Source organism: Pituophis catenifer, unplaced genomic scaffold (assembly GCF_029215685.1).
Source record: "Pituophis catenifer annectens isolate HBS135680 unplaced genomic scaffold, rPitCat1.0.hap2 SCAF_11, whole genome shotgun sequence".
NCBI classification, from domain to species: domain Eukaryota; kingdom Metazoa; phylum Chordata; class Lepidosauria; order Squamata; family Colubridae; genus Pituophis; species Pituophis catenifer.
This window is the reverse complement of record NW_027256891.1, coordinates 17,009,342-17,030,176: the sequence shown is the minus strand read 5'-3', so window position 1 is coordinate 17,030,176 and position 20,835 is coordinate 17,009,342. Positions and strand designations below refer to the sequence as shown.

The following is a 20,835-nucleotide window of genomic DNA, read 5'->3' as shown; positions in this document are numbered from 1 at the left end:
AGATTTCCAAGAACACATCTGGAGCCCATCAGTTTGAGCAGACTACATATTACCTCTTAAATTCTGTCCCCTTGAGGAAACCCTGCTTAGATTTACGCCCAAAATGTGAGAGTTGTTGGATTTCTTCACCATCAGCAAAGAAAAACTGAGAAATCATCAGTAAGGATGTTAGCTTTTCTTTGCTTTCTTTTTTGCCCCTCTCTCCCAAATTCTTACCTGACATTCTGGGTGGGAAGATGAGCTTGCTCAAGTCAATATTTCCCATCAGCACTCTTGTGTAGGCTTCCTAGAGATGAAAAGAAGATGTTCTGGAATCATATTTGGAAGGAAAAGGGTGAGTTGAATTTATAGTAACCCTGGAACGGTGATGGCAAACCTATGGCATGCATGCCACAGGTGGCACATGGAGCCATATCTGCGGGCACACGAGCATTGCCCTAGCTCAGCTCCAGCACGCATGCGCATGCCAGCCAGCTGATTTTCAGGGCCTTCTGGGCCCACCGGAAGTCAGAAGATGGGCTATTTCTGGCCTCCGGGGGGCCTCCGGGGAGGGGGAAGGCCGTTTTTGCCCTTCCCAGGCTCCTAGAAAGCCTCTGGAGCCTGGGGAGGGTGAAAAACAGGCCTTCCGGTCCCACTGGAAGTTGGAAAACGGGCCGTTTCTGGACTCCGGGGTGGGAAAGGTCGTTTCCCTAGAAAGCCTCTGGAGCCTGGGGAGGGTGAAAAACAGGCCTACCGGGCCCACCGGGCCAAAAGCAGGGGGAGCACGGGGCGGTCGTGCATGCATGCATGGGGGGAGGGGTGCATTGAATTATGGGTGTGGGCACGCGCACGAGTGACACCCCCCCCACTCCCCTGCACATGACGGCAAAAAGGTTAGTCATCACTGCCCTAGGACTTGGCTTTGTGTGAAGTGTGAACCCAGAATATGCATAACTATAATTTCCAGTAAATGGCTTGTATGAAGGACGTACAGAACAACAGCCCGGTTGCTACAGACTAAAATAAGTTTAAATAGAATAAATATCTCTGTGCTGGAGTAGCACCTCTCTCTCACAAGACCTCCATTCTCCATCTCTTCATTTTATTGAAGATAATATCAATAATATATCCTTTCTTTTTCTCCTCTTATAGGGAGTTAGCACCTACCCATCTCCTAGGAAAATGAGATATTTTAGGAAATATTAAAAGGGCAGAATATTTTCCCTAAAAGGGAGGCAGAAACCCCACCACCATTGTCAATGGGCCATTAAGGCCTGGGCCAGTCTATTCTATATAACAAAAATCTACCTCCTTCAGGCATTGCCCAAAGCCCTTTCATTACATCATCACCTAGCAAAAGTCAACCAAGCCTGGGACTCAAAAGACAACTACAAAGTTACCCCTGCATGGCCCCATGGGAGACTAACAACCAATCAGAGCACAAGCTCAAATTCAAAGCCCAACCGAAGGTATAAATCTCTCTTGTGTGTCCAATCACTCTTGGCCAATAAAAAATTCTATTCTATTCTATTCTATTCTATTCTATTCTATTCTATTCTATTCTATTCTATTCTATTCTATTCTATTCTCTCTCTCACCCATGTGCCTTTTTTTGCCCAAGACCTCAAAACCACGTGGTCCTGTCCACCATTAAACCATCTTTTCAAGCAGTCTCCATGTTTCCAGTGTCTTTCTCCTCACTTGGAGCTGAACCCAAATGGACATTTCTCCCAACACTCTATATAAACCATTTCTCCTACCCTGATTCTCCCAAAATAAGATATCCTCTGATAATAAGCCCAATCGGGCTTTTGAGCGCATGGCAATAAGGCCAAGCGCTTATTTTAGGGTTCAAAAAAATAAATAAAAATAAGACAGGGTCTTATTTTCGGGAAAAACACGGTATAGCTGTTGGAAAAAACCACAGTACATTGGAGTGAATATTCTACTCTATTTATTTATTTATTGGTTCGATTTATATGCCGCCCTTCTCCGGAGACTCAGGGCAGCTTACAATGCGTTAAGCAATAGCCTTCATACTTTTGTATATACCTGCTTAGTAGGGCTTTCGCCCCCCCCAAGCGGTGTTCTTTTTTATACAAAGTCAGCTTATTGCCCCCACAATCCGGGTCCTCATTTTACCTACCTCAAAAGGATGGAAGGCTGAGTCAACTCTACACTTTGCTGGACAAAATACTAGAAACTTGATTGTTTTCACGAGGGGTACTTGTACCTTTTCCCACATGGTGCCGATTATGGATTTCTGGGACACCCTTAGTTTCACCAAGGAGCTTGAATTGAATGCTTTGGGGTGGGGGGAAACCTCCCTCCTTCTGCTCCCCTTAGGAAGGTGTTAGATTTCCTGGAGATGTTAGATTTCCTGGAGAAAGCCAGCTGACAGCCAGCTGAACGTATGGTAGCTGTACCATTCAGGTGTGTTTGAGAATCAGCCTTACCTTCTGAAAAGCTGTGGGCTCCCCCCAGTGGATGGTCCGAGTGATATCCGTGGTGCCGTCACTACAAAACGAGAAACAAGGAAGAAGATACTTCAAGACGGAACTTCCTCCAACTGAGCTCCTAACAAGCCAACAGATCTTCAGACTTCCCAGTAGAATCCTGAGACTGGGAAGGCCTGAGACTGTGACCTTCGTGTCTGCTTTACAGAGCAAAATCTTTGTTTTAGCCCTTCTAAAGGATGGGAGATGAGTAAAGCCAGGTCTGGGATCTAAATATGGGTTATTTACAGCAGATTGGGAATAGATTTTTGGATGCTAATGTTATTTTATAAGAATGGTCATTGATTGCCCCAGAGTTGCCCAATCAATCCGACCTAATCAAGTTCTTTGCAATACTGCAATTCAAAATGAAATTCTTTGGATTCTGAAGGAATAACTTTTGCCTCAAATTCTTTGATGAATTAAAGGATCCTAGTTTCTTTTAAAAGGTAGGTTCATAATAGCTGCCTATTTCTATCCTGAAAAAGAACACTTTGAAATGCATTTTTAACAACTTTATTCTGGTGTTCCTTCCTCCAAGAAATTATTTGTGTATGTATTTCTGTTTACTCCTCTCTGTTAAGATCAAGTCAAGAATCAAGATCACATGAAGTGTTAATACCACTTTATGATGCCTTGATAAGGCCACACTTGGAATCCTGCATCCAGTTTTGGTCGCCACGATGTAAAAAAGATGTGGAGACTCTAGAAAGACTGCAGAGAAGAGCAACAAAGATGATTAGGGGACTGGAGGCTAAAACATATGAAGAATGGATGCAGGAACTGGGTATGTCTAGTTTAATGAAAAGAAGGACTGGGGGAGACATGATAGCAGTGTTCCAATATCTCAGGGGCTGCCACAATGAAGAGGGAGTCAAGCTATTCTCCAAAGCACCTGAAGGCAGGACAAGAAGCAAAGGGTGGAAACTAATCAAGGAGAGAAGCAACTTAGAACTAAGGAGAAATTTCCTGACAATGAGAACAGTTAATCAGTGGAACAACTTGCCTCCAGAAGTTGTAAATGCTCCAACACTGGAAGTTTTTAAGAAGATGTTGGATAACCATTTGTCTGAAGTGTTGTAGGGTTTCCTGCCTAAGCAGGGGGTTGGACTAGAAGACCTCCAAGGTCCCTTCCAACTCTGTTATTCTATTCTATTCTATTCTATTCTATTCTATTCTATTCTATTCTATTCTATTCTATTCTATGCTATGCTATGCTACGCTACGCTACGCTACTCCACTCCACTCCACTCCACTCTAATTCTATTCTATTCTATTCTATTCTATTCTCTATTCTGTTCAGTTCAGTTCAGTTCAGTTCAGTTCAGTTCAGTTCAGTTCAGTTCAGTTCAGTTCAGTTCAGTTCAGTTCTGTTCTGTTCTGTTCTGTTCTGTTCTATTCTATTCTAAATATCAGTATTTATTTTGACATGTTCTTCTGATAGATTCGCTCTGCTGCCCTTAAATCTCAAAATTTCAACTAAGGAGGAAGTGGCTGGTTGGTCAAAGAGAAACAACTTTGTGCTAAAGAGCTGAGGAAGGAAAGGGAAGATGCCAACCAGCACAAGGTGAATGGACTCAGTTATATGGGTGTATGGTTGGAAGATCTGAAGGACCAGATCCTACTGGAGAAAACTCTCATCTAACTATCTGGTTGCCAAGACTCAACATCAATTCAATGAGGCATAATAAATCGTATTAAACAGCTGTTCTCTGAGTACACCCCAATTTCAACCCTTAGCCGGGAAGATCCTTTGAAATGTTTCCGCCAAATGCTGGCATCTGAGCTTGATCCAGAAGATGGCTCTTGATGGTCATACTCACAAATATTGGCCTCCAGAATCCAATAAGTACATTTCATTGGGAGTTAGTTTTCGAGCAGTAAAATTGGACGGGCTGAAAGAAAAACAAGGAAAGGTATGTTGCCTTCAAAAAAATCCATGGCTAAAGAAGATCAAAGATAACCCCATTCACGTCCTTCATCAAGTCTCATAGCAATGATAAGCTTGACTATAATGTCATTATAAATTCATATCATAAAGATTTCAAAATTTCTACAGTACATTGATATCACGTCTTATGACAACTGGTTGAATGGAATGTCTACCTGACCAGATCTTCACATTACATTTACATTTATTTATTGGTTAGCCCTTGGCCAGGGGTGCTATTCAGCAGGTTCTGACAGGTTCTGGAGAACGGGTAGCAGAAATTTTGAGCAGTTCGGAGAATCGGTAGTGGAAATTTTGAGTTGTTCGGAAAACCGGCAAATATCACCTCTGGCTGGCCCCAGAGTGGGGTGGGAATGGAGATTTTGCAGTATCCTTCCCCCAGGAGTGGGGAGGGAATGTGGATTTTGCAGTATCCTTCCCCTGGAGTGGGGTGGGAATGGAGATTTTGCAGTACCCTTCCCCTGGAGTGGAGTGGGAATGGAGATTTTGCAATGTCCTTCACCTTGTGTGGAGTGGGAATGGAGGTTTTGTAGTATCCTTCCCTTGCCACGCCCACCAAGCCCACCAAGCCCTGCCCACAGAACCGGTAGCAAAAAAATTTGAATTCCACCACTGCCTTTGGCCATATCAAAGTGTAGAGTTCCAGAAACAAATTATTACTAAAATTTGATAAAAGCAATTTAAAATGGAATTGAAATAAAATACAATTTAAAATGAAATTGGAGTAAAATACACTAATTTAAGATATAGATAAAATATGAGAAAATTATATCACGGTGTCACCCCTACCATTTACCCCACTCAGTCCCACATATGCCGATCTCAACCAAACCATTTTGCTTAAGTCCTGTGCTGTGTTAAATGTTATTTTCAGATTCTGGCCACACATAAGGTGAGTGGTTTTGATATGGGGATCCCAATGGGTCATTCATTTGGTCTATAGACCGAGGTACCTGTCCCTCACCCTCTTATACAGGCAACAATCAAATAGGATGTGAGTCAGGTCTTCTACCTCTGCCGTTCCACAAATGAAGATATGTTCATTGTAGGGCAGTGATGGCTAACCTTTTTGCCGTCGCGTGCCAAAAGCAGGGGGAGTGCGGGGGATCGCTCACGCGCATGCCCACACCGATTATTCAATGCGCCCCGCCCCCATGCATGCACGCATGACCGCCCCCGTGCTCCCCCCGCTTTTGGCCTGGTGGGCTCGGTAGGCCTGTTTTTTGCCCTCCCCAGGCTCCCCAGACTTTCTAGGAACCAGGGGAGGGCGAAAACAGCTTTCCCTACCCCCCTGGAGGCCAGAAACGGCCCATTTTCCAACTTCCAATGGGACCGGAAGGCCTGTTTTTTCGCCCTCCCCAGGCTCCCCAGGCTTTCTAGGAACCTGGGGAGGGCGAAAACAGTCTTCCCCACCCCCCTGGAGGCCAGAAACGGCCCATTTTCCAACTTCCAGTGGGACCAGAAGGCCTGTTTTTCGCCCTCCCCAGGCTCCAGAGGGGAAGCACAGCGCACTAGGAGGAGAGACTATGGCAAGGGGCGGGTTTTCCGGTCAGCTCCACAATTGATAGGGTTTTCGATTAGCACAGGTAGAAGAAAAAGGATGCCACGCTAGGAAGAGACTCTATGGTGGGGGAACTGGACTTCCAGTCCGCTTCAGAATTGAACGGGGGGGCTTCCAGTTAGGACCTTTGTGGCTCTTTGAATGATTAAGGTTGATGACCCCTGCCTTGTAGGAAAAGGAAACATTTGCTTATTTTACACCTTCCGTTAAAACCTATCCCTTCTCCCCCTCTTCTTCCCAGTACCTGTAATGAGCCAAGGCTGCATTCAATCCACTGGCTGAGATGGTCTCAAAACTCGGCCCCTTGCAGTACAGCTCTTCCCTGTGGAAGGAGAAAGAACATCTGGTATTCTGTGACTGGATCCCCACCTTGTGTTAAAACAATCAGAGTTTCTGGAATAAGCTCCCAATCGCTAGGTTTGCATAGTGCACTAAGCTAAAACCTGAACAATTCATATTATCCTTTGGGGCAATGCATCAATTGAGCTGAATTTCTTACTAGGATTATAGGAGATATTCTAGCTGGTTTGCATCGTTAATTCAATATTCGGCAAGTTCAAGAGAGTTCTCTATAATTTGAAATATCAGAACAATTGGATCTCTGGTTGACAATTCAAAGCATCAAGGTGCCAACCAATTTGTGGAATCAATTTCGGACAAGACCACAAAATTTTGCATAACAGCACTAGATAGATAGATAGATAGATAGATAGATAGATAGATAGATAGATGATTGATAGGTGATAGATAGATAGATAGATAGATAGATAGATAGATAATAGAATATATAGATGATAGATGATATAGATAGATAGATTGATAGATAGATTGATAGATAGATAGAGATACATAGATGGATGGATGGATGGATGGATGGATGATAGATGATAAAGAGATAGATAGATGATTGATACTGTAGGTGATAGATGATAGATAGATTGATAGATAGATAGAGATACATAGATGGATGGATGGATGGATGATAGATGATAAAGAGATAGATAGATGACTGATACTGTAGGTGATAGATAGATAGATGATAGATAGATGATAGATAGATAGATGATAGGATAGGATAGATAATGATAGATAGGATAGATAATGATAGATAGGATAGAAAGAAAGATGATAGGATAGGATAGGATAGGATAGATAATGATAGATAGGATAGATAGAAAGAAAGAAAGAGATAGATGATAGATAGATAGATGATAGATAGGATAGATAATGATAGATAGATAGATAGAGAGAGATGATGGATGTATGATAGATGATAGATGATAGGAGATAATGATAGATAGGATAGAAAGAAAGAAAGAGGTAGATGATAGATGATAGGATAGATAGATAGATTCATTCATTTATTCATTCATTTTGGGGAATGGATGCATTCATTCTACTAATGTTTTACCCGACTGTCTAGTTGTACTAGTTCCCCTCTGCTTATTAGTGGCCCCTAAAATCGCCTCATTCAAACTGACCTTCGTAGCGCGTCCAGGTAATGTGCTCCAGACGCCTCATCTACAGAGTTCTTGGGCACCTTCTTTTCCAGCCAAACCAAATACCGGATCAGCGCCACGGCATCTCGTATCTGAGGCCAACGCAAAGCAAAGAGAGACCCCGGAAAGGGCCACTGTCACTCAACCCTGCACCGAAGCAGGAGAACAAGCAAGGAGGGGGAGAAGTTGCAATACCAGGATTGGATAGGAAAACAGCCATGCCTAGTTTTTATTTTTATTTATTTATTTATTTTTTTGCTGGAGTCAGAATAAGATTTAAACAGGGACTTCTTCTGGGTTCTGCTCTCACAGCACTTTCCCTGGGTTAGTAAAACCCTTGGAGCTATATTTACACAACAGTTCTGCTTGTGTTAGTTTGAATAATGTTTGAATTTTTTTTTACGCTTTAGCCTGATGGGCAAATCTGGCTTTTGGGGTTAGTGCGATCCAGTCCATTGGGAGAATCCCCCCTTCTCCAAATAGATTAATTTAATAACCAAGTTAAACACGGTGTGCGTACACAGTGACTAAAGTGTAGTTCCAGGACCAACTGCTAAAATTTTTGAAGCCCAGCCCTGGAGAAAATCCAGAAGGGTTCTTGGATGAGAACCGAAATATTTTCTTCCTCTTCTTCCTCAAAAAAAAAAAAAAAAAAAAAAAAAGGCCAGTTGCCTTTTGAAAAAGCACCTTTGAAACTATGACCTGAAAGACTGAGAATCTCCGTAGACATGGCAAAAAATAAATAAATAAAAGGTGATAAATTCAGGTATGACTCACTTAAAAAATGCCTTGCCTAGCAGAATGGAAATTCTGCTTCCATTGTGGTCACAAGTTGAGGACTAGCTATACACTGCGTACTTCTAACCTTCTGCCCCTCTGCCCCTCTGTCCTTCAGCTTTTAGGCCAGTATGCTTCACAAAGCTTCACAGTGCAACACTCAAAATCTTTCCAGCTTTGGGTGTTCCTTTTCACTGATTCCTGAAGGTCCTTTTGGACCTCGGCTCTCAAGGTCGTTGCATCACGTGGGGTGAGTGTCCCTGCTGTGGATTACATACATGAGCGGCTTCCATCATCTTCTGCTCCTTGGAGTTTTTGACAGCCTTGGAGAGCATGACAGGGGAGAAATCGTCTTCCAAGAGTTTTTCCTGCAAACAGGAAGGTGGGAATTTAGAATGGAGTGGAATGAAATAGAACAGAATAGAGTAGACTAGAACAGAATAAGAAATAGGAATAGAATAAAGTAGAGTAGAGTAGGGTAGAGTAGAACAGAATAGAATAAGAAATAGGAATAGAGTAGAGTAGAGTAGAGTAGAGTAGAGTAGAGTAGAGTAGAGCAGAATAGAATAAGAAATAGGAATAGAATAGAATAGAGTAGAGTAGAGTAGAACAGAATAGAATAAGAAATAGGAATAGAATAGAATAGAGTAGAGTAGAACAGAATAGAATAAGAAATAGGAATAGAATAAAGTAGAGTAGAGTAGAACAGAATAGAATAAGAAATAGGAATAGAATAAAGTAGAGTAGAGTAGAGTAGAATAGAATAAGAAATAGGAATAGAATAGAATAGAGTAGAGTAGAGTAGAACAGAATAGAATAAGAAATAGGAATAGAATAAAGTAGAGTAGAGTAGAACAGAATAGAATAAGAAATAGGAATAGAATAAAGTAGAGTAGAGTAGAACAGAATAGAATAAGAAATAGGAATAGAATAAAGTAGAGTAGAGTAGAGTAGAGTAGAATAGAATAGAATAGAATAGAATAGAATAGAATAGAATAGAATAGAATAGAATAGAATAGAATTCTTTATTAGGCAAGTGTGATTGGACACACAAGAAATTTGTCTCCAGTGCATAAGATCTCAATGTACACATATACAACAATAAAGTTATAGGTCAGTGATGGTGCACCTTTTCGGCACCCAGTGCCCAAACCGGAATGCATGTGCATGCGTTCTACATCGGAGCGCCGGAAACATGAAGACCAGCTGGCTGGCACATGCATGCATGTTTTTGGGCCATTTTTTGGGCCGTTTTCAGGCCAAAAACTGCCCCCCAAAATAGCCCAAGAAACGTCCTGAAAACAGCCCAAAAAACGGCCTGAAAACGGCCCGAAAAATGGCCTGTTTTTTTACCGTTTTTTGGGCCATCGTTCAGCCATTTTCAGGCTGTTTTCTGGCGCTCCAGCACCCACGAAGATCAGCTGGCTGGCATGCATGTGCCTGCCAGAAACCAGAAGAGCAGCTAGTGATGACACGCGTGCCCACAAAGAGGGCACGCGTGCCATAGGCTCGCCATCACGGTTATAGGTCATAGATCATAATTCATAGTTAACAATCATTAATCATAAGAGACAAATAACAAGTAATTTATCATAAGATACCAATAGGAGAAGATAATAGGGAAGAGGAGAAGAGAAGACAAGAGATGAGGAGAAAGATGATAATAGCAATGCAGCCTACTACATAGGTAAATTTCACAGGCCTAAAGCAGCGCTGTGGGAATTACAGCAATTTCTTGAGCCATGCACCTGTAAATGCACAGCTGGCAACAAGCTTTCACTGGCATCTCAGCATAAAGAGCCATTCTTTCCTTCCCAGTGGTCAGAAAGCAGTATTACAGGCTGACTCTGCCAACTGCCAGAAGTTCGATTCTGACCGGCTCAAGATTGATTCAGCCTTCCATCCTTCCGAGGTGGGTCAAATGAGGACCCAGATTGTTGGGTGCAATAGGCTGACTCTGTAAACTGCTTAGAGAGGGCTGGAAAGCACTATGGAGCAGTATATAACTCTAAGTGCTATTGCTGTTGGAATATTTCATTCCAGGTCAGGTTGATTCCTGAGATGGGGCACTTCCTACAAGAGCTTTTGCTGCTGCATGAATCTCAGAAGATCTGCAGCGTTCCTCTATTGGAGCTTCAGGTGGGATAGGAGGAGGAAAAATTGCTAACTTGTCCCCAGAGTTGGGGAAAGTTAATTCAGAAAAACTGGGGGAAAGTTTAGCATATCTATAGGAGGCTCATTCAGAGATTAAATATTAACCAACTGCATCACTCATCACAGCAAATTCCATTAATCAGTTGCATTAATCTGCCCTCTGTTTCTTCGCATTTCATCTTTAACAGTTTTTGCAATGAACACAGTTATCTTTGCTTGTCATGATTCTGGAAGATTCACGATCTAAGGGATTCATGATCTAGGAAGAAGGAAGTGGAATAAAGTCCTCCTCAAGTGGCAATCAAACATTTATTCTTTTTTTTCCCCCTGCGTAGAAATTAAGAATTATATTGGCATCTTGCTTTGTGTTTAGGAGCATGATGCAAACTGTAGCACAGGTCCAATTCTTACTTTCTTTCTTTTTTTACATTGCTAATAGCCTGTTGTAATAATGGACATGTATGATAGTTACCCTCTTCTACTTGCTCAATTTGTTGTGTCCTTGTTTACAACTTCTGAGACGATGTTGTGCTTCTGCTTAAATCTTGGTCTTTTAAAAATGGGTTTAAATTGTTGGATTGAACAGGTATTAGAAGAGATAGCTCGTAGGTGGAAAGTGGTTAGGACAGTGATGGTTAACCTTTTCCGGACCGATTGCCCAAAGCACATGTGTGAATGCGTGCATGCCCAAACCCCCAAAATGTAATGTTTGTGCAGTCCCTGCGCATGCACCTGGCCACCCACACATGCTCGCATACCACCTGCATGCATGTGCATATATCCCCCACATGCCCCATGCACATGCGCGGCAGACACCCGAAGACCAGCTGGCCAGTGGGAGGCACATGCGTATGCACTGCAGAACAGAACTGGGGCAAAGTTTTGCGTGCCCACAGAGAGAGCACTGCGTGCCACCTCTGGCACATGTGCCATAGATTTGCCATCACGGGGTTAGGAGATACTCTCCTTTTAATCGTGGGAGAAATGTGAGATTAGGATAGGTTGGGGGAAGGGTCAGCAACCCGCGGCTCTGGAGCCACATGTGGCTCTTTCATCCCTCTGCTCCCTGTTGCTGGTCAGCTCCACAATTGATAGGGCTTTCGGTTAGGATAGGTAGAGGAAAAAGGACGCCACGTTAGGAGGAGACTCTTTGGTGGGGGAACCAACTTCCAGTCGGCAGAGGAAAAAGGACGCCACGTTAGGAGACTATGATGGGGGAACCGAACTTCCGGTCGGCTCCAGAATTGAACGGGGGCTTCCGATTAGGACCTTTGTGGCTCTGAGTGTTTAAGGTTGCCGACCTCTGGGTTGGGGGAAGAAGACAAATTAGCTTATCTTTCTTTTTCTCTTCTCTCTTACTTGAGGGATCTCCTTGTAAAGCCCCAGAGTTGTGTATTCTGTTCCGATCCAGATGATCACTCCATCTTGGTGGGCATATTTTCTCAGGCTGGCCCCTATCTGGTCGTAGTCTTCGACCTTCACACACAGAGATTCCACACACCCTGCTGTCAACATCTGGAGTGCTCCGGTGCTCAGCCGACTCCGGTTCACAAACAGACTGGGGGCAAAGGAAAGGAAAAGTGAGACGTCCCCATTGGGAATGAATTTAATCCTCCTATAGAAGAACGGTTGCAGAAGCCGATGGGAGTTGGCTGAAATGGCAAAACTGACTACTTTTGTTTCCACGTGGAAACCAGTGGTGGTCTTCAGCTGGTAGTGGCAACCTTTGGGTGAGGCTACCCATCTGCCCACCCGCCCTGGCTCTATGCCGTCCTATTTAGCCATGTTTTCTAAGCCGCCTGCATGTGTGCAAGTCACGCGCGCGAACAAAGCACATGCGTGGAAGGCCGGGCATATGAACGGAAGGTGCGCACGCACATTTTCAGTGCGCGGCGAACTGATGGTAAAGTTATGTGAAACCCACAACTGTTATGTGAAACATCAAGCATGAAGTTCAGAAGCGGTTTCCATCAGAGGTGGGTTTCACCTCTGATGGAAACCGATTCTGAACTTCATGCTTGATGTGAAAAAGAATGAAATCTTGACTTTGGGTTTGGTAGATTAGACTTTTGCCAGAAATAACTGGTTCATACTATTATGGTAAAACCAAAAGTTGTGATTTTTTTTTTTTTGGATAATGCCCTTTTCTACTGTAACAGAGAGAGTCGGGAGTCAATGTTTTTTTTTTCTTTCCCTACCCTTCCACAATTTTCTTTTCTCTTTCCCCTCCTTGTCCTCTTATTTGCTTTTGTATTTTATAATATTTTATAACTTCATAAAAATGTTTTTGAAAAAAAAAAGGAAATGAGTTTATTCAGGAAAATGTGGCCTTTCCAAATGTTGGGCAGCTACATTTCCCAGCATCCGTCCCAGGGGTGAAATCCAGCAGGTTCTGACAGGTTCTAGAGAACCGGTAGCGAAAAGTTTGAGTAGTTCGGCGAACCGGCAAATACCACCTCTGACTGGCCCCAGAGTGGAGTGGGAATGGGGATTTTGCAGTACCCTTCCCCTGGAGTAGGGTGGGAATGGAGATTTTGCAGTATTCTTCCCCCAGGAGTGGAGTGGGAATGGGGATTTTGCAGTATCCTTCCCCTGGAGTGGGGTGGGAATGGGGATTTTGCAGTATCTTTCCCCCAGGACTGGGATGGGAATGGGGATTTTGCATTATCCTTCCCCTGGAGTGGGGAGGGAATGGGGATTTTGCAGTATCCTTCCCCTGCCACACCCACCAAGCCACACCCACAGAACCGGTAGTAAAAAAAAATTGAATTTCACCACTGATCCTTCCCCATTGGCCATGCTGGCTAGGCTGCTGGGAGTTACGGTTCAGCATTTATAGGAGAGCTCCAATCACACTAGAAATCTTCCTTTCCATCCCACTATTGTTCTCTGTGCTGGAGAGTAGCATTTCCTGGCCACGCTTCCTCCTTTTAGCTCCTTAATAACCCCTTTGCCAATTAGGCACGGTTAAAAGTTGATGATCGACATAACATCAACCCACTGAATGTTGGCCAGGCCAAGATCTCAGCCCACTTCTTGCAGCTTCCAACCCACTGACCATCGTCTCAGGAGAAGACAAACGGGCCTTCTCCTGGGGTTCAAAAGGCATTTCCGCGACTTTTCTCCAAGCGATGAAGAAAAAGGCTTAAGTCAGCTTTCTTCAAGTTGCTCTGTTCCAGAGATGCTGAACTACAATTCCCATACTGATGAAGGCTCTTGGAACTTGTAGTGCAAGACATCTGGAGGCCATCAGGTTGACGCAGGCCTCTCTTCCCCCACATTTGTTTTGCCGTTCGCTGAAAACATATACAAATATAACACGAACGGCGGTGGATCGTTCATTTGTTTTAAAATTCTCCCCATCTGCGCTATCCTAAACAGTGAAGTTTATTTTAACACAAAGCCCTATTAGGCAGACCCACTGCAGGATTTTCACAACCCAAAGCCTTCCTTCCTTCTTCCTTCTCGTGCCTGTGAATTCAAATGCAAGATGTCGGCTTGCTTTCGACTACACAAAGTTCACGCCGTATAAACATGGCTCTTTTCCACATTCCCACCATGATTTTACAAGTCCTGTAATTCGTTTCCTCCTTAAGTACGTAAGCCTTGTCCTGCCACATCAGTTCAGAGTTCTAGGCTGGTTCAAAGTACCAGCTGGCACTTGGATATCTTTGTGGCACCCAGCCAAGAGGCCCTGGGAGCACATGGACCAACCCTCTCTCTCTCTCTCTCTCTCTCTCTCTGTGGACCTGCCACGTTGCTGTCACGGCCAAGAGTCTCTTCCTTCTGACATTCTTGTATTCTGTTTGCAAACAACATTGAACTTGATTTAAAACCAGAAGTATTTTTGTTGGGTATCTTACCAGAAAAATACAATAAAGGGAACACATCCAGCAGGTTCTGACAGGTTCTGGAGAACCGGTAGCAGAAATTTTGAGTAGTTCAGAGAACTGGCAAATACCACCTCTGGCTGGCCCCAGAGTGGGGTGGGAATGGAGATTTTGGGTGGGCTTCAAAAATTTTAGCAAGGGGTTCTCTGCCTGGTTGCTGGGTGGCCGTGGACGTGGCCTAATCAGCCTCCTGCACCACGGTGGGGGGGGGGGCATTTTTGCCCTCCCTGGGATTTTCTAGAGCCTCTGGGAGGGCGAAAACAGCCTCCCCAGGCTCCGGAGGCCCTCTGAAGGCTGGAAATGGGCCCATTTCTGGCCTTCCCAAGCTTCTGGTAGGCCCGTTTTTTGCCCTCTCCGAGCCTCCACGGATGCCCTGCACTTACCTGCATCCAAAACGGGCTATGTGGGGACTCCGGGAGGGGAGGGGTGGAGTGGGCAGGGCAGGGCAGGGTAGGGCCAGCCGGGAGTGGGATTTGGGGGTTCTCTGAAATCCATGGAATCTTAGCTAGAGGTTCTCCCGAACCCCTGCGAACCCCCAGTAGACAAGGCTTTCAGATGTGCACAAAAGGCTTTATTATTTCGTCTATTTTTTTCTGAAGAACTTCAGAGGTGATTACCAGGACCTCAGCAACTCCAGTATATTCCACCCAAATGAATCTGCACAGAAGAGGGATCTCAGGAAACTTAAGAGAACCCATGGGACCAAAAAACCCCCTCTTTAGCCAACAAAGAGAAGACGAAGAAGGCAATTCTCTCTCCTAAAGACAGCCCAACGATGTCTGAGCATGCTGATCTGTGGGGGCGGAGATGGAAAAATCAAAAGAAAAACAGAATGGGAGGGGAAAGGAAACGAAAGGAATGGAAAGCTGACTGCTCGGTTGGACCCTGGCCACATTTCGTGGAAGCTCCCACTTACGATGGGAACCAGACGGTTGTCTGAATTGTTGCAGGGAGATCAAGTACCTGATATCTGTCTTGGTGAGAAGAGTGTAAGCGTAGAAGACGGGGGTGTAAGGAATGTCATCTCCTCGAAGATTGAAGAGCCCTACAGGGGGACAAAAAGACGCCTGTAACATCCCCCTTGTTAAACCAGGACAGCCGTTAAGTGATTAAAGGAAGAGATGGATCGCAGAAGAGAGACAAGGAAGCAGCCAAGGCCACCGCAGGGAGCCAGGAAGTAGGAATTTGAGACAAAGATGGGAAGAAGAGATAACTAGAGGTTTTGTGTAATGAGGAAACAAGACACACGATCGAATCTTTCATATGCTGGGCAGAGCCGTGGTGGCCCAGTGGTTAGAATGCGGTATTGCAGGCTAATTCTGCTGACCGACAGCAGTTTGGCAGTTCGATTCTGACCAGCTCAAGGTAAACTCAGCCTTCCATCCTTCCAAGGTCGGTCAAGTGAGAACCCAGATTGTTGGAGGCAATAGGCTGACTCTGTAAACTGCTTAGAGTTTACAGGCTAGAAACCAGGAGACTATGAGTTCTAGTACGAGCTTAGGCATGAAAGCAGCTCGGTGATTTTGGGCCCAATTTGGGTTATTATTGGGAAGAACAAAGGAGGAGGAAGTAGTATTAGGTATGTTCAATGCCTAGAGATATTATTAAAAATAAGGTTGGAGATAGCTACAACCTTATCTAGCTAGGTTGGAGATAGCTAGATAGTTGATGGTTATAGAAATAAAAATAGAGATAGATGATCTAGATAGATAGATAGATAGATAGATAGATAGATAGATAGATAGACAGACAGACAGACAGACAGACAGACAGACTGACAGATACATATCCAGATATTTAGATAGATAGACACACACAGAGATAGATAGATAGATAGACAGACAGATAGAAAGATAGAGTTAAATAGATAGATAGATGATAGATAGATAGACAGAGAGACAGACAGATGATAGATAGATAGATGATAGATAGATAGATAGATAGATAGACAGAGACAGAGAGACAGACAGATGATAGATAGATAGATGATAGATAGATAGAAAGATAAATAGATAGATAGATAGATAATAGATAGACAGAGAGACAGAGAGACAGAGAGACAGACAGAGATGCTAGATAGATGATAGATAGATAGCTAGAGAGACAGACAGAGAGATAGATGATAGATTGATAGATGATAGATAGATAGAAAGATAAATAGATAGATGATAGACAGACAGACAAATAGATGATAAATAGATTGATACTTTAGATGATAGATGGATGGATGGATGGATGGATGATAGATGATAGGATAGATAGATGATAGGATAGAAAGAGATGATAGATAGATAGATGATTGATACTGTACGTGATAGATAGATAGATAGATGATAGATAGATAAATAGATATAGATAGAAAGATAAATAGATAGATAGATAGATGATAGATGATAGATAGATGATAGATAGATAGATAGATAGATAGACAGAGAGAGAGACAGATGATAGATAGATAGATAGATGATAGATAGAAAGATAAATAGATAGATAGATGATAGACAGACAGACAGATAGATGATAGATAGATAGATAGATAGATAGATAGATAGATAGATAGATAGATAGAATGAGAGGGAGGGAGGGAGGGAGGGAGAGGGAGGGATCTAGGAGAGAAAGATATAAATAGATGCCTGTTAAATATTAACCAACATACATGCCGTCTCCTCGAGGCCAGAAAGCAAGATTGCTGTGGGCTTCTTGCTGTGTTGCTCCATCTGCGACCGAGCGTGGGCAACCTTCTCTTGCCAGGTACTTCCTAAAGGAAGAAAAGATCATAAGAATGGGAGGCCTGACTGATGAAAACGCCAATTTCCTGGCCTTCACTATAAAACAGCATCCAGTCTGGCCAAAAGAGAGCAAGAAAAACAATACATTTTTCTTATGGCCTGCGGTGCTGCTTCTATTAAACAGGAGAACTGATAGGCAGCCAATTTAAGGTGAGGAGGTTTGCCCTAAGGCCGCCTTTCTCAAATTGAGCTGTTCCAGAAATATTGCAAGGGAAGAGCAGACAGAGCTCGTGTGGTGGTGGAGTTAAATGTGTCATAAGCTTAGAGTCCTTACGTTGCCACAAATTATCCAAGTCCAACCCCAAATCCAACCTCTTTTGAATTTTGTTGACCCTTATCTGCCACCAATTTATTACTGAACTTTAGTTGACTAGACTCTTGTGTATAAAAAGGTAAAGGTTCCCCTTGCACATATGTGCCAGTCGTTCCTGACTCTAGGGGGCGGTGCTCATCTCTGTTTCAAAGCCGAAGAGCTTTAAACACCAAAGGCGCACGGAATGCTGTTACCTTCCCACCAAAGGTGGTCCCTATTTTTCTATTTGCATTTTTTACATGCTTTCGAACTGCTAGGTTGGCAGAAGCTGGGACAAGGAACGGGAGCTCATCCCGTTATGCAGCACTAGGGATTTGAACTGCTGAACTGCCGACCTTTCGATCAACAAGCTCAGTGTCTTAGCCACTGAGCCACCGTGTCCCTGATGTCACCGATGCTTAGTGCCTGACAAATATTGAATTACAAACTTCCTTTGACTCCAGGCAAAATGACCCCCAACTCCTCACCAATAACATTGCCAAAAAGGCATGAAGGGTTGTTAACCTAATCTTGCGTAGCTTCTTCTCTGGTAATGTTGTACTACTAACTAGAGCATACAAAACATTTGCTAGACCAATTCTTGAATACAGCTCATCTGTCTGGAACCCGCACTGCATATTGGACATAAATACAATCGAGAGAGTCCAGAGATATTTTACAAAAAGAGTCCTCCATTCCTCTAACCGCAATAAAATACCTTATGCCACCAGACTCCAAATTTTGGGCTTAGACAATTTAGAACTACGCCGACTTCAGTCTGATCTAAGCATAGTACATAAAATGATCTGCCACAATGTCCTTCCTGTCAATGACTACTTCAGCTTCAACTACAACAATACACGAGCAAATAATAGATACAAACTCAAGGTTAACCGTTCCAAACTCGATTGCAGAAAATGCGACTTCAGCAACAGAGTGGTCAATGCCTGGAATGCACTACCTGACTCTGTGGTTTCTTCCCCAAACCCCCAAAAGTTTAACCTTAAACTGTCTACTGTTGACCTCACACCATTCCTAAGAGGTCTGTAAGGAGCGTGCATAAGTGCACCAGCGTGCCTACTGTCCCTGTCCTAATATTCCTTTTTACTCTTACTCTTTCATGTACAGTATTCAAATTACATTTATACTTTTACCTGTTATCTTATATATGCTTGACAAATAAACTTATGATTATGAATCTCCCCTTGGCACTTTGTTTGTGCTCCCCACATACCAATGAAGTCATCAGTGAGTCGATAGATTGTGTTGGTCGGAGGCGGAAGCCGCTCACTGCCCCACACGAGGTCCACCAGGTTAACGACAGGGAAATCCAAAGTCCTATTTTCACCCTCCAGGATCTGTTGATAGCTGTACCAAGTGTCTAGGGAAAGAGAATGGGAAGGAGAGCTCTGGAAACATCACAGCAGAATGGCTGTCGTCAGCCAGGAGACTGTCATGGGAGATGGGGGAAGGCACAACAGCTGGCATTTAAGCATTTCAGTGCAAGCTGCTAATGCAAGGCAGTGAGGTAGCCTCATCTTCCTTTGGTGGACCAGCTTCTTGAGCCTGCCCTGATGTGCCCGAGAAACTCCAAAGATGCTTCATACCGATAGAAAAGAGGAAGGGGTCCAATCCAATGTTTCCCCCAGCAGGAACTTCATTGAGTATCCATTGTCCAATAGAGGTGACCCACACTGCAAAAGAAAAGACATCAGTGAGCCATGCCTCTTTCTCTGGATTGGCAGAAGGACTAGATGTTGTAAGCATGGACCAACATGGCAGGAGCTGAGTCCCATTTCAGTGGTCACAAGAGTGAATCAGTTGTGGGAAGGACCATGGAACAGTGGTTGAACACTTGCTGAGTAGGCAGAAGCCCCAGGTTCTGATTTCTAGGACTTCCAGGGAAGAGCTGGAAAATTGGAATTGGATAACTTGCCACAGCCAAGTTATCGCTGTGGCCACCTCACCATGGCCAACTCTCCATGGCCAACTCTCCATGGCCAACTCACTATGGTCAACTCTCCATGGCCAACTCACTATGGTCCACTCTCCATGGCCAACTCACTATGGTCAACTCTCCATGGCCAACTCTCCATGGCCAACTCTCCATGGCCAACGTTCCATGGCCAACTCACTATGGTCAACTCTCCATGGCCAACTCTCCATGGCCAACTCACTATGGTCAACTCTCCATGGTCAACTCTCCATGGCCAACTCACGATGGTCAACTCTCCATGGCCAACTCTCCATGGCCAACTCTCCATGACCAACTCATTATGGTCAACTCTCCATGGCCAACTCTCCATGGCCAACTCACCACGGCCAACTACCTGTGGGACAACTCACCACAGCCAACGAGGACAATTTATCAATTCAATTTAATTATTTGAAATAGATTAAAAATTTGTTTTTGTCAGATTTCATTTTGTCCCTCCTTTTGTATCCTTTCTCTAATGATTCTATTCCACCATTTCTTTTGATATCAGTGTAACTCTTTGTCCTGCAGTGAGTTTTCCCATGGTGAGTTGGCCGTGACAAGTTGGCCGTGGTGAGTTGGATAAGAGGGAGTCAAGCTATTCTCCAAAGCACCTGAGGGTAGGACAAGAAGCAATGGATGGAAACTAATCAAGGAGAGAAACAACTTAGAAATAAGGAGAAATTTCCTGACAGTTAGAACAATTAACCAGTGGAACAACTTGCCTCCAGAAGTTGTGAATGCTCCAACACTGGAAGTTCTTAAGAAGATGTTGGATATTTGTCTGAAGTGGTGTAGGGTTTCCTGCCTGAGCAGGGGATTGGACTAGAAGACCTCCAAGGTCCCTTCCAACTCTGTTATTCCATTCTATTCATTTTAAAAGTTGCCAAGCTGAGGAATACTACTTTAGGATATTGCTTACACAGCTAAGAGATCGTTGGCAGCAACTGGAGCTGAAAAGAGAGAACGTGGAGCTCTAAGATAAAATTAAGACATGGACAAACCTGATTTGTGCAGCTCCCAATTGCAGTCCATCTGACGCTCAGCTTGGATCCAATAGCGGCTGTCGGTGAAGAGAACGGCTTTCTGCAGGGTGATCACGCCAGTCCCTAAGGATGAAATTCTAAAAATCAGAGGCGCCAAAGACAAAATCGATTTCACTGCTGTTTCCCCAGATGTCGTTTTCTGGTTGGTGACGAAGGGACACACACACCAGTGGTGGGTTTCAATTTTTTTTACTACCGGTTCTGTGGGCGTGGCTTGGTGGGCGTGGCTTGGTGGGCGTGGCAGGGGAAGGATACTGTAAAATCTCCATTCCCACCCCACTCCAGGGGAAGGTTACTGCAAAATCCCCATTTCCTCCCGATCAGCTGGGACTCGGGAGGCAGAGAATAGATGGGGGCGGGGCCAGTCAGAATTTTTACTACCGGTTCTCCGAACTACTCAAAATTTCCACTACCGGTTCTCCAGAAC

At 44.0% G+C, this 20,835-nt stretch overlaps 1 protein-coding gene across 1 annotated transcript in view; it reads right to left on the bottom strand.

Moving 5' to 3' along the window:
• The window catches only part of XPNPEP2 (X-prolyl aminopeptidase 2), a 40,231-nt gene that overhangs the window by 9,550 nt on the left and 9,846 nt on the right, over positions 1–20,835 (bottom strand). Inside the window, exons 6-17 of the mRNA XM_070951983.1 lie at positions 20,367–20,471; positions 18,995–19,081; positions 18,622–18,768; positions 16,963–17,064; positions 15,270–15,351; positions 11,776–11,974; positions 8,541–8,630; positions 7,468–7,577; positions 6,231–6,308; positions 4,298–4,369; positions 2,436–2,496; positions 217–286 (exon numbers count right to left, since the gene is read on the bottom strand). Coding sequence (XP_070808084.1) covers positions 217–286; positions 2,436–2,496; positions 4,298–4,369; positions 6,231–6,308; positions 7,468–7,577; positions 8,541–8,630; positions 11,776–11,974; positions 15,270–15,351; positions 16,963–17,064; positions 18,622–18,768; positions 18,995–19,081; positions 20,367–20,471 — 1,203 coding nt within the window. The remainder of the gene's footprint in view (positions 1–216; positions 287–2,435; positions 2,497–4,297; positions 4,370–6,230; positions 6,309–7,467; positions 7,578–8,540; positions 8,631–11,775; positions 11,975–15,269; positions 15,352–16,962; positions 17,065–18,621; positions 18,769–18,994; positions 19,082–20,366; positions 20,472–20,835) is intronic.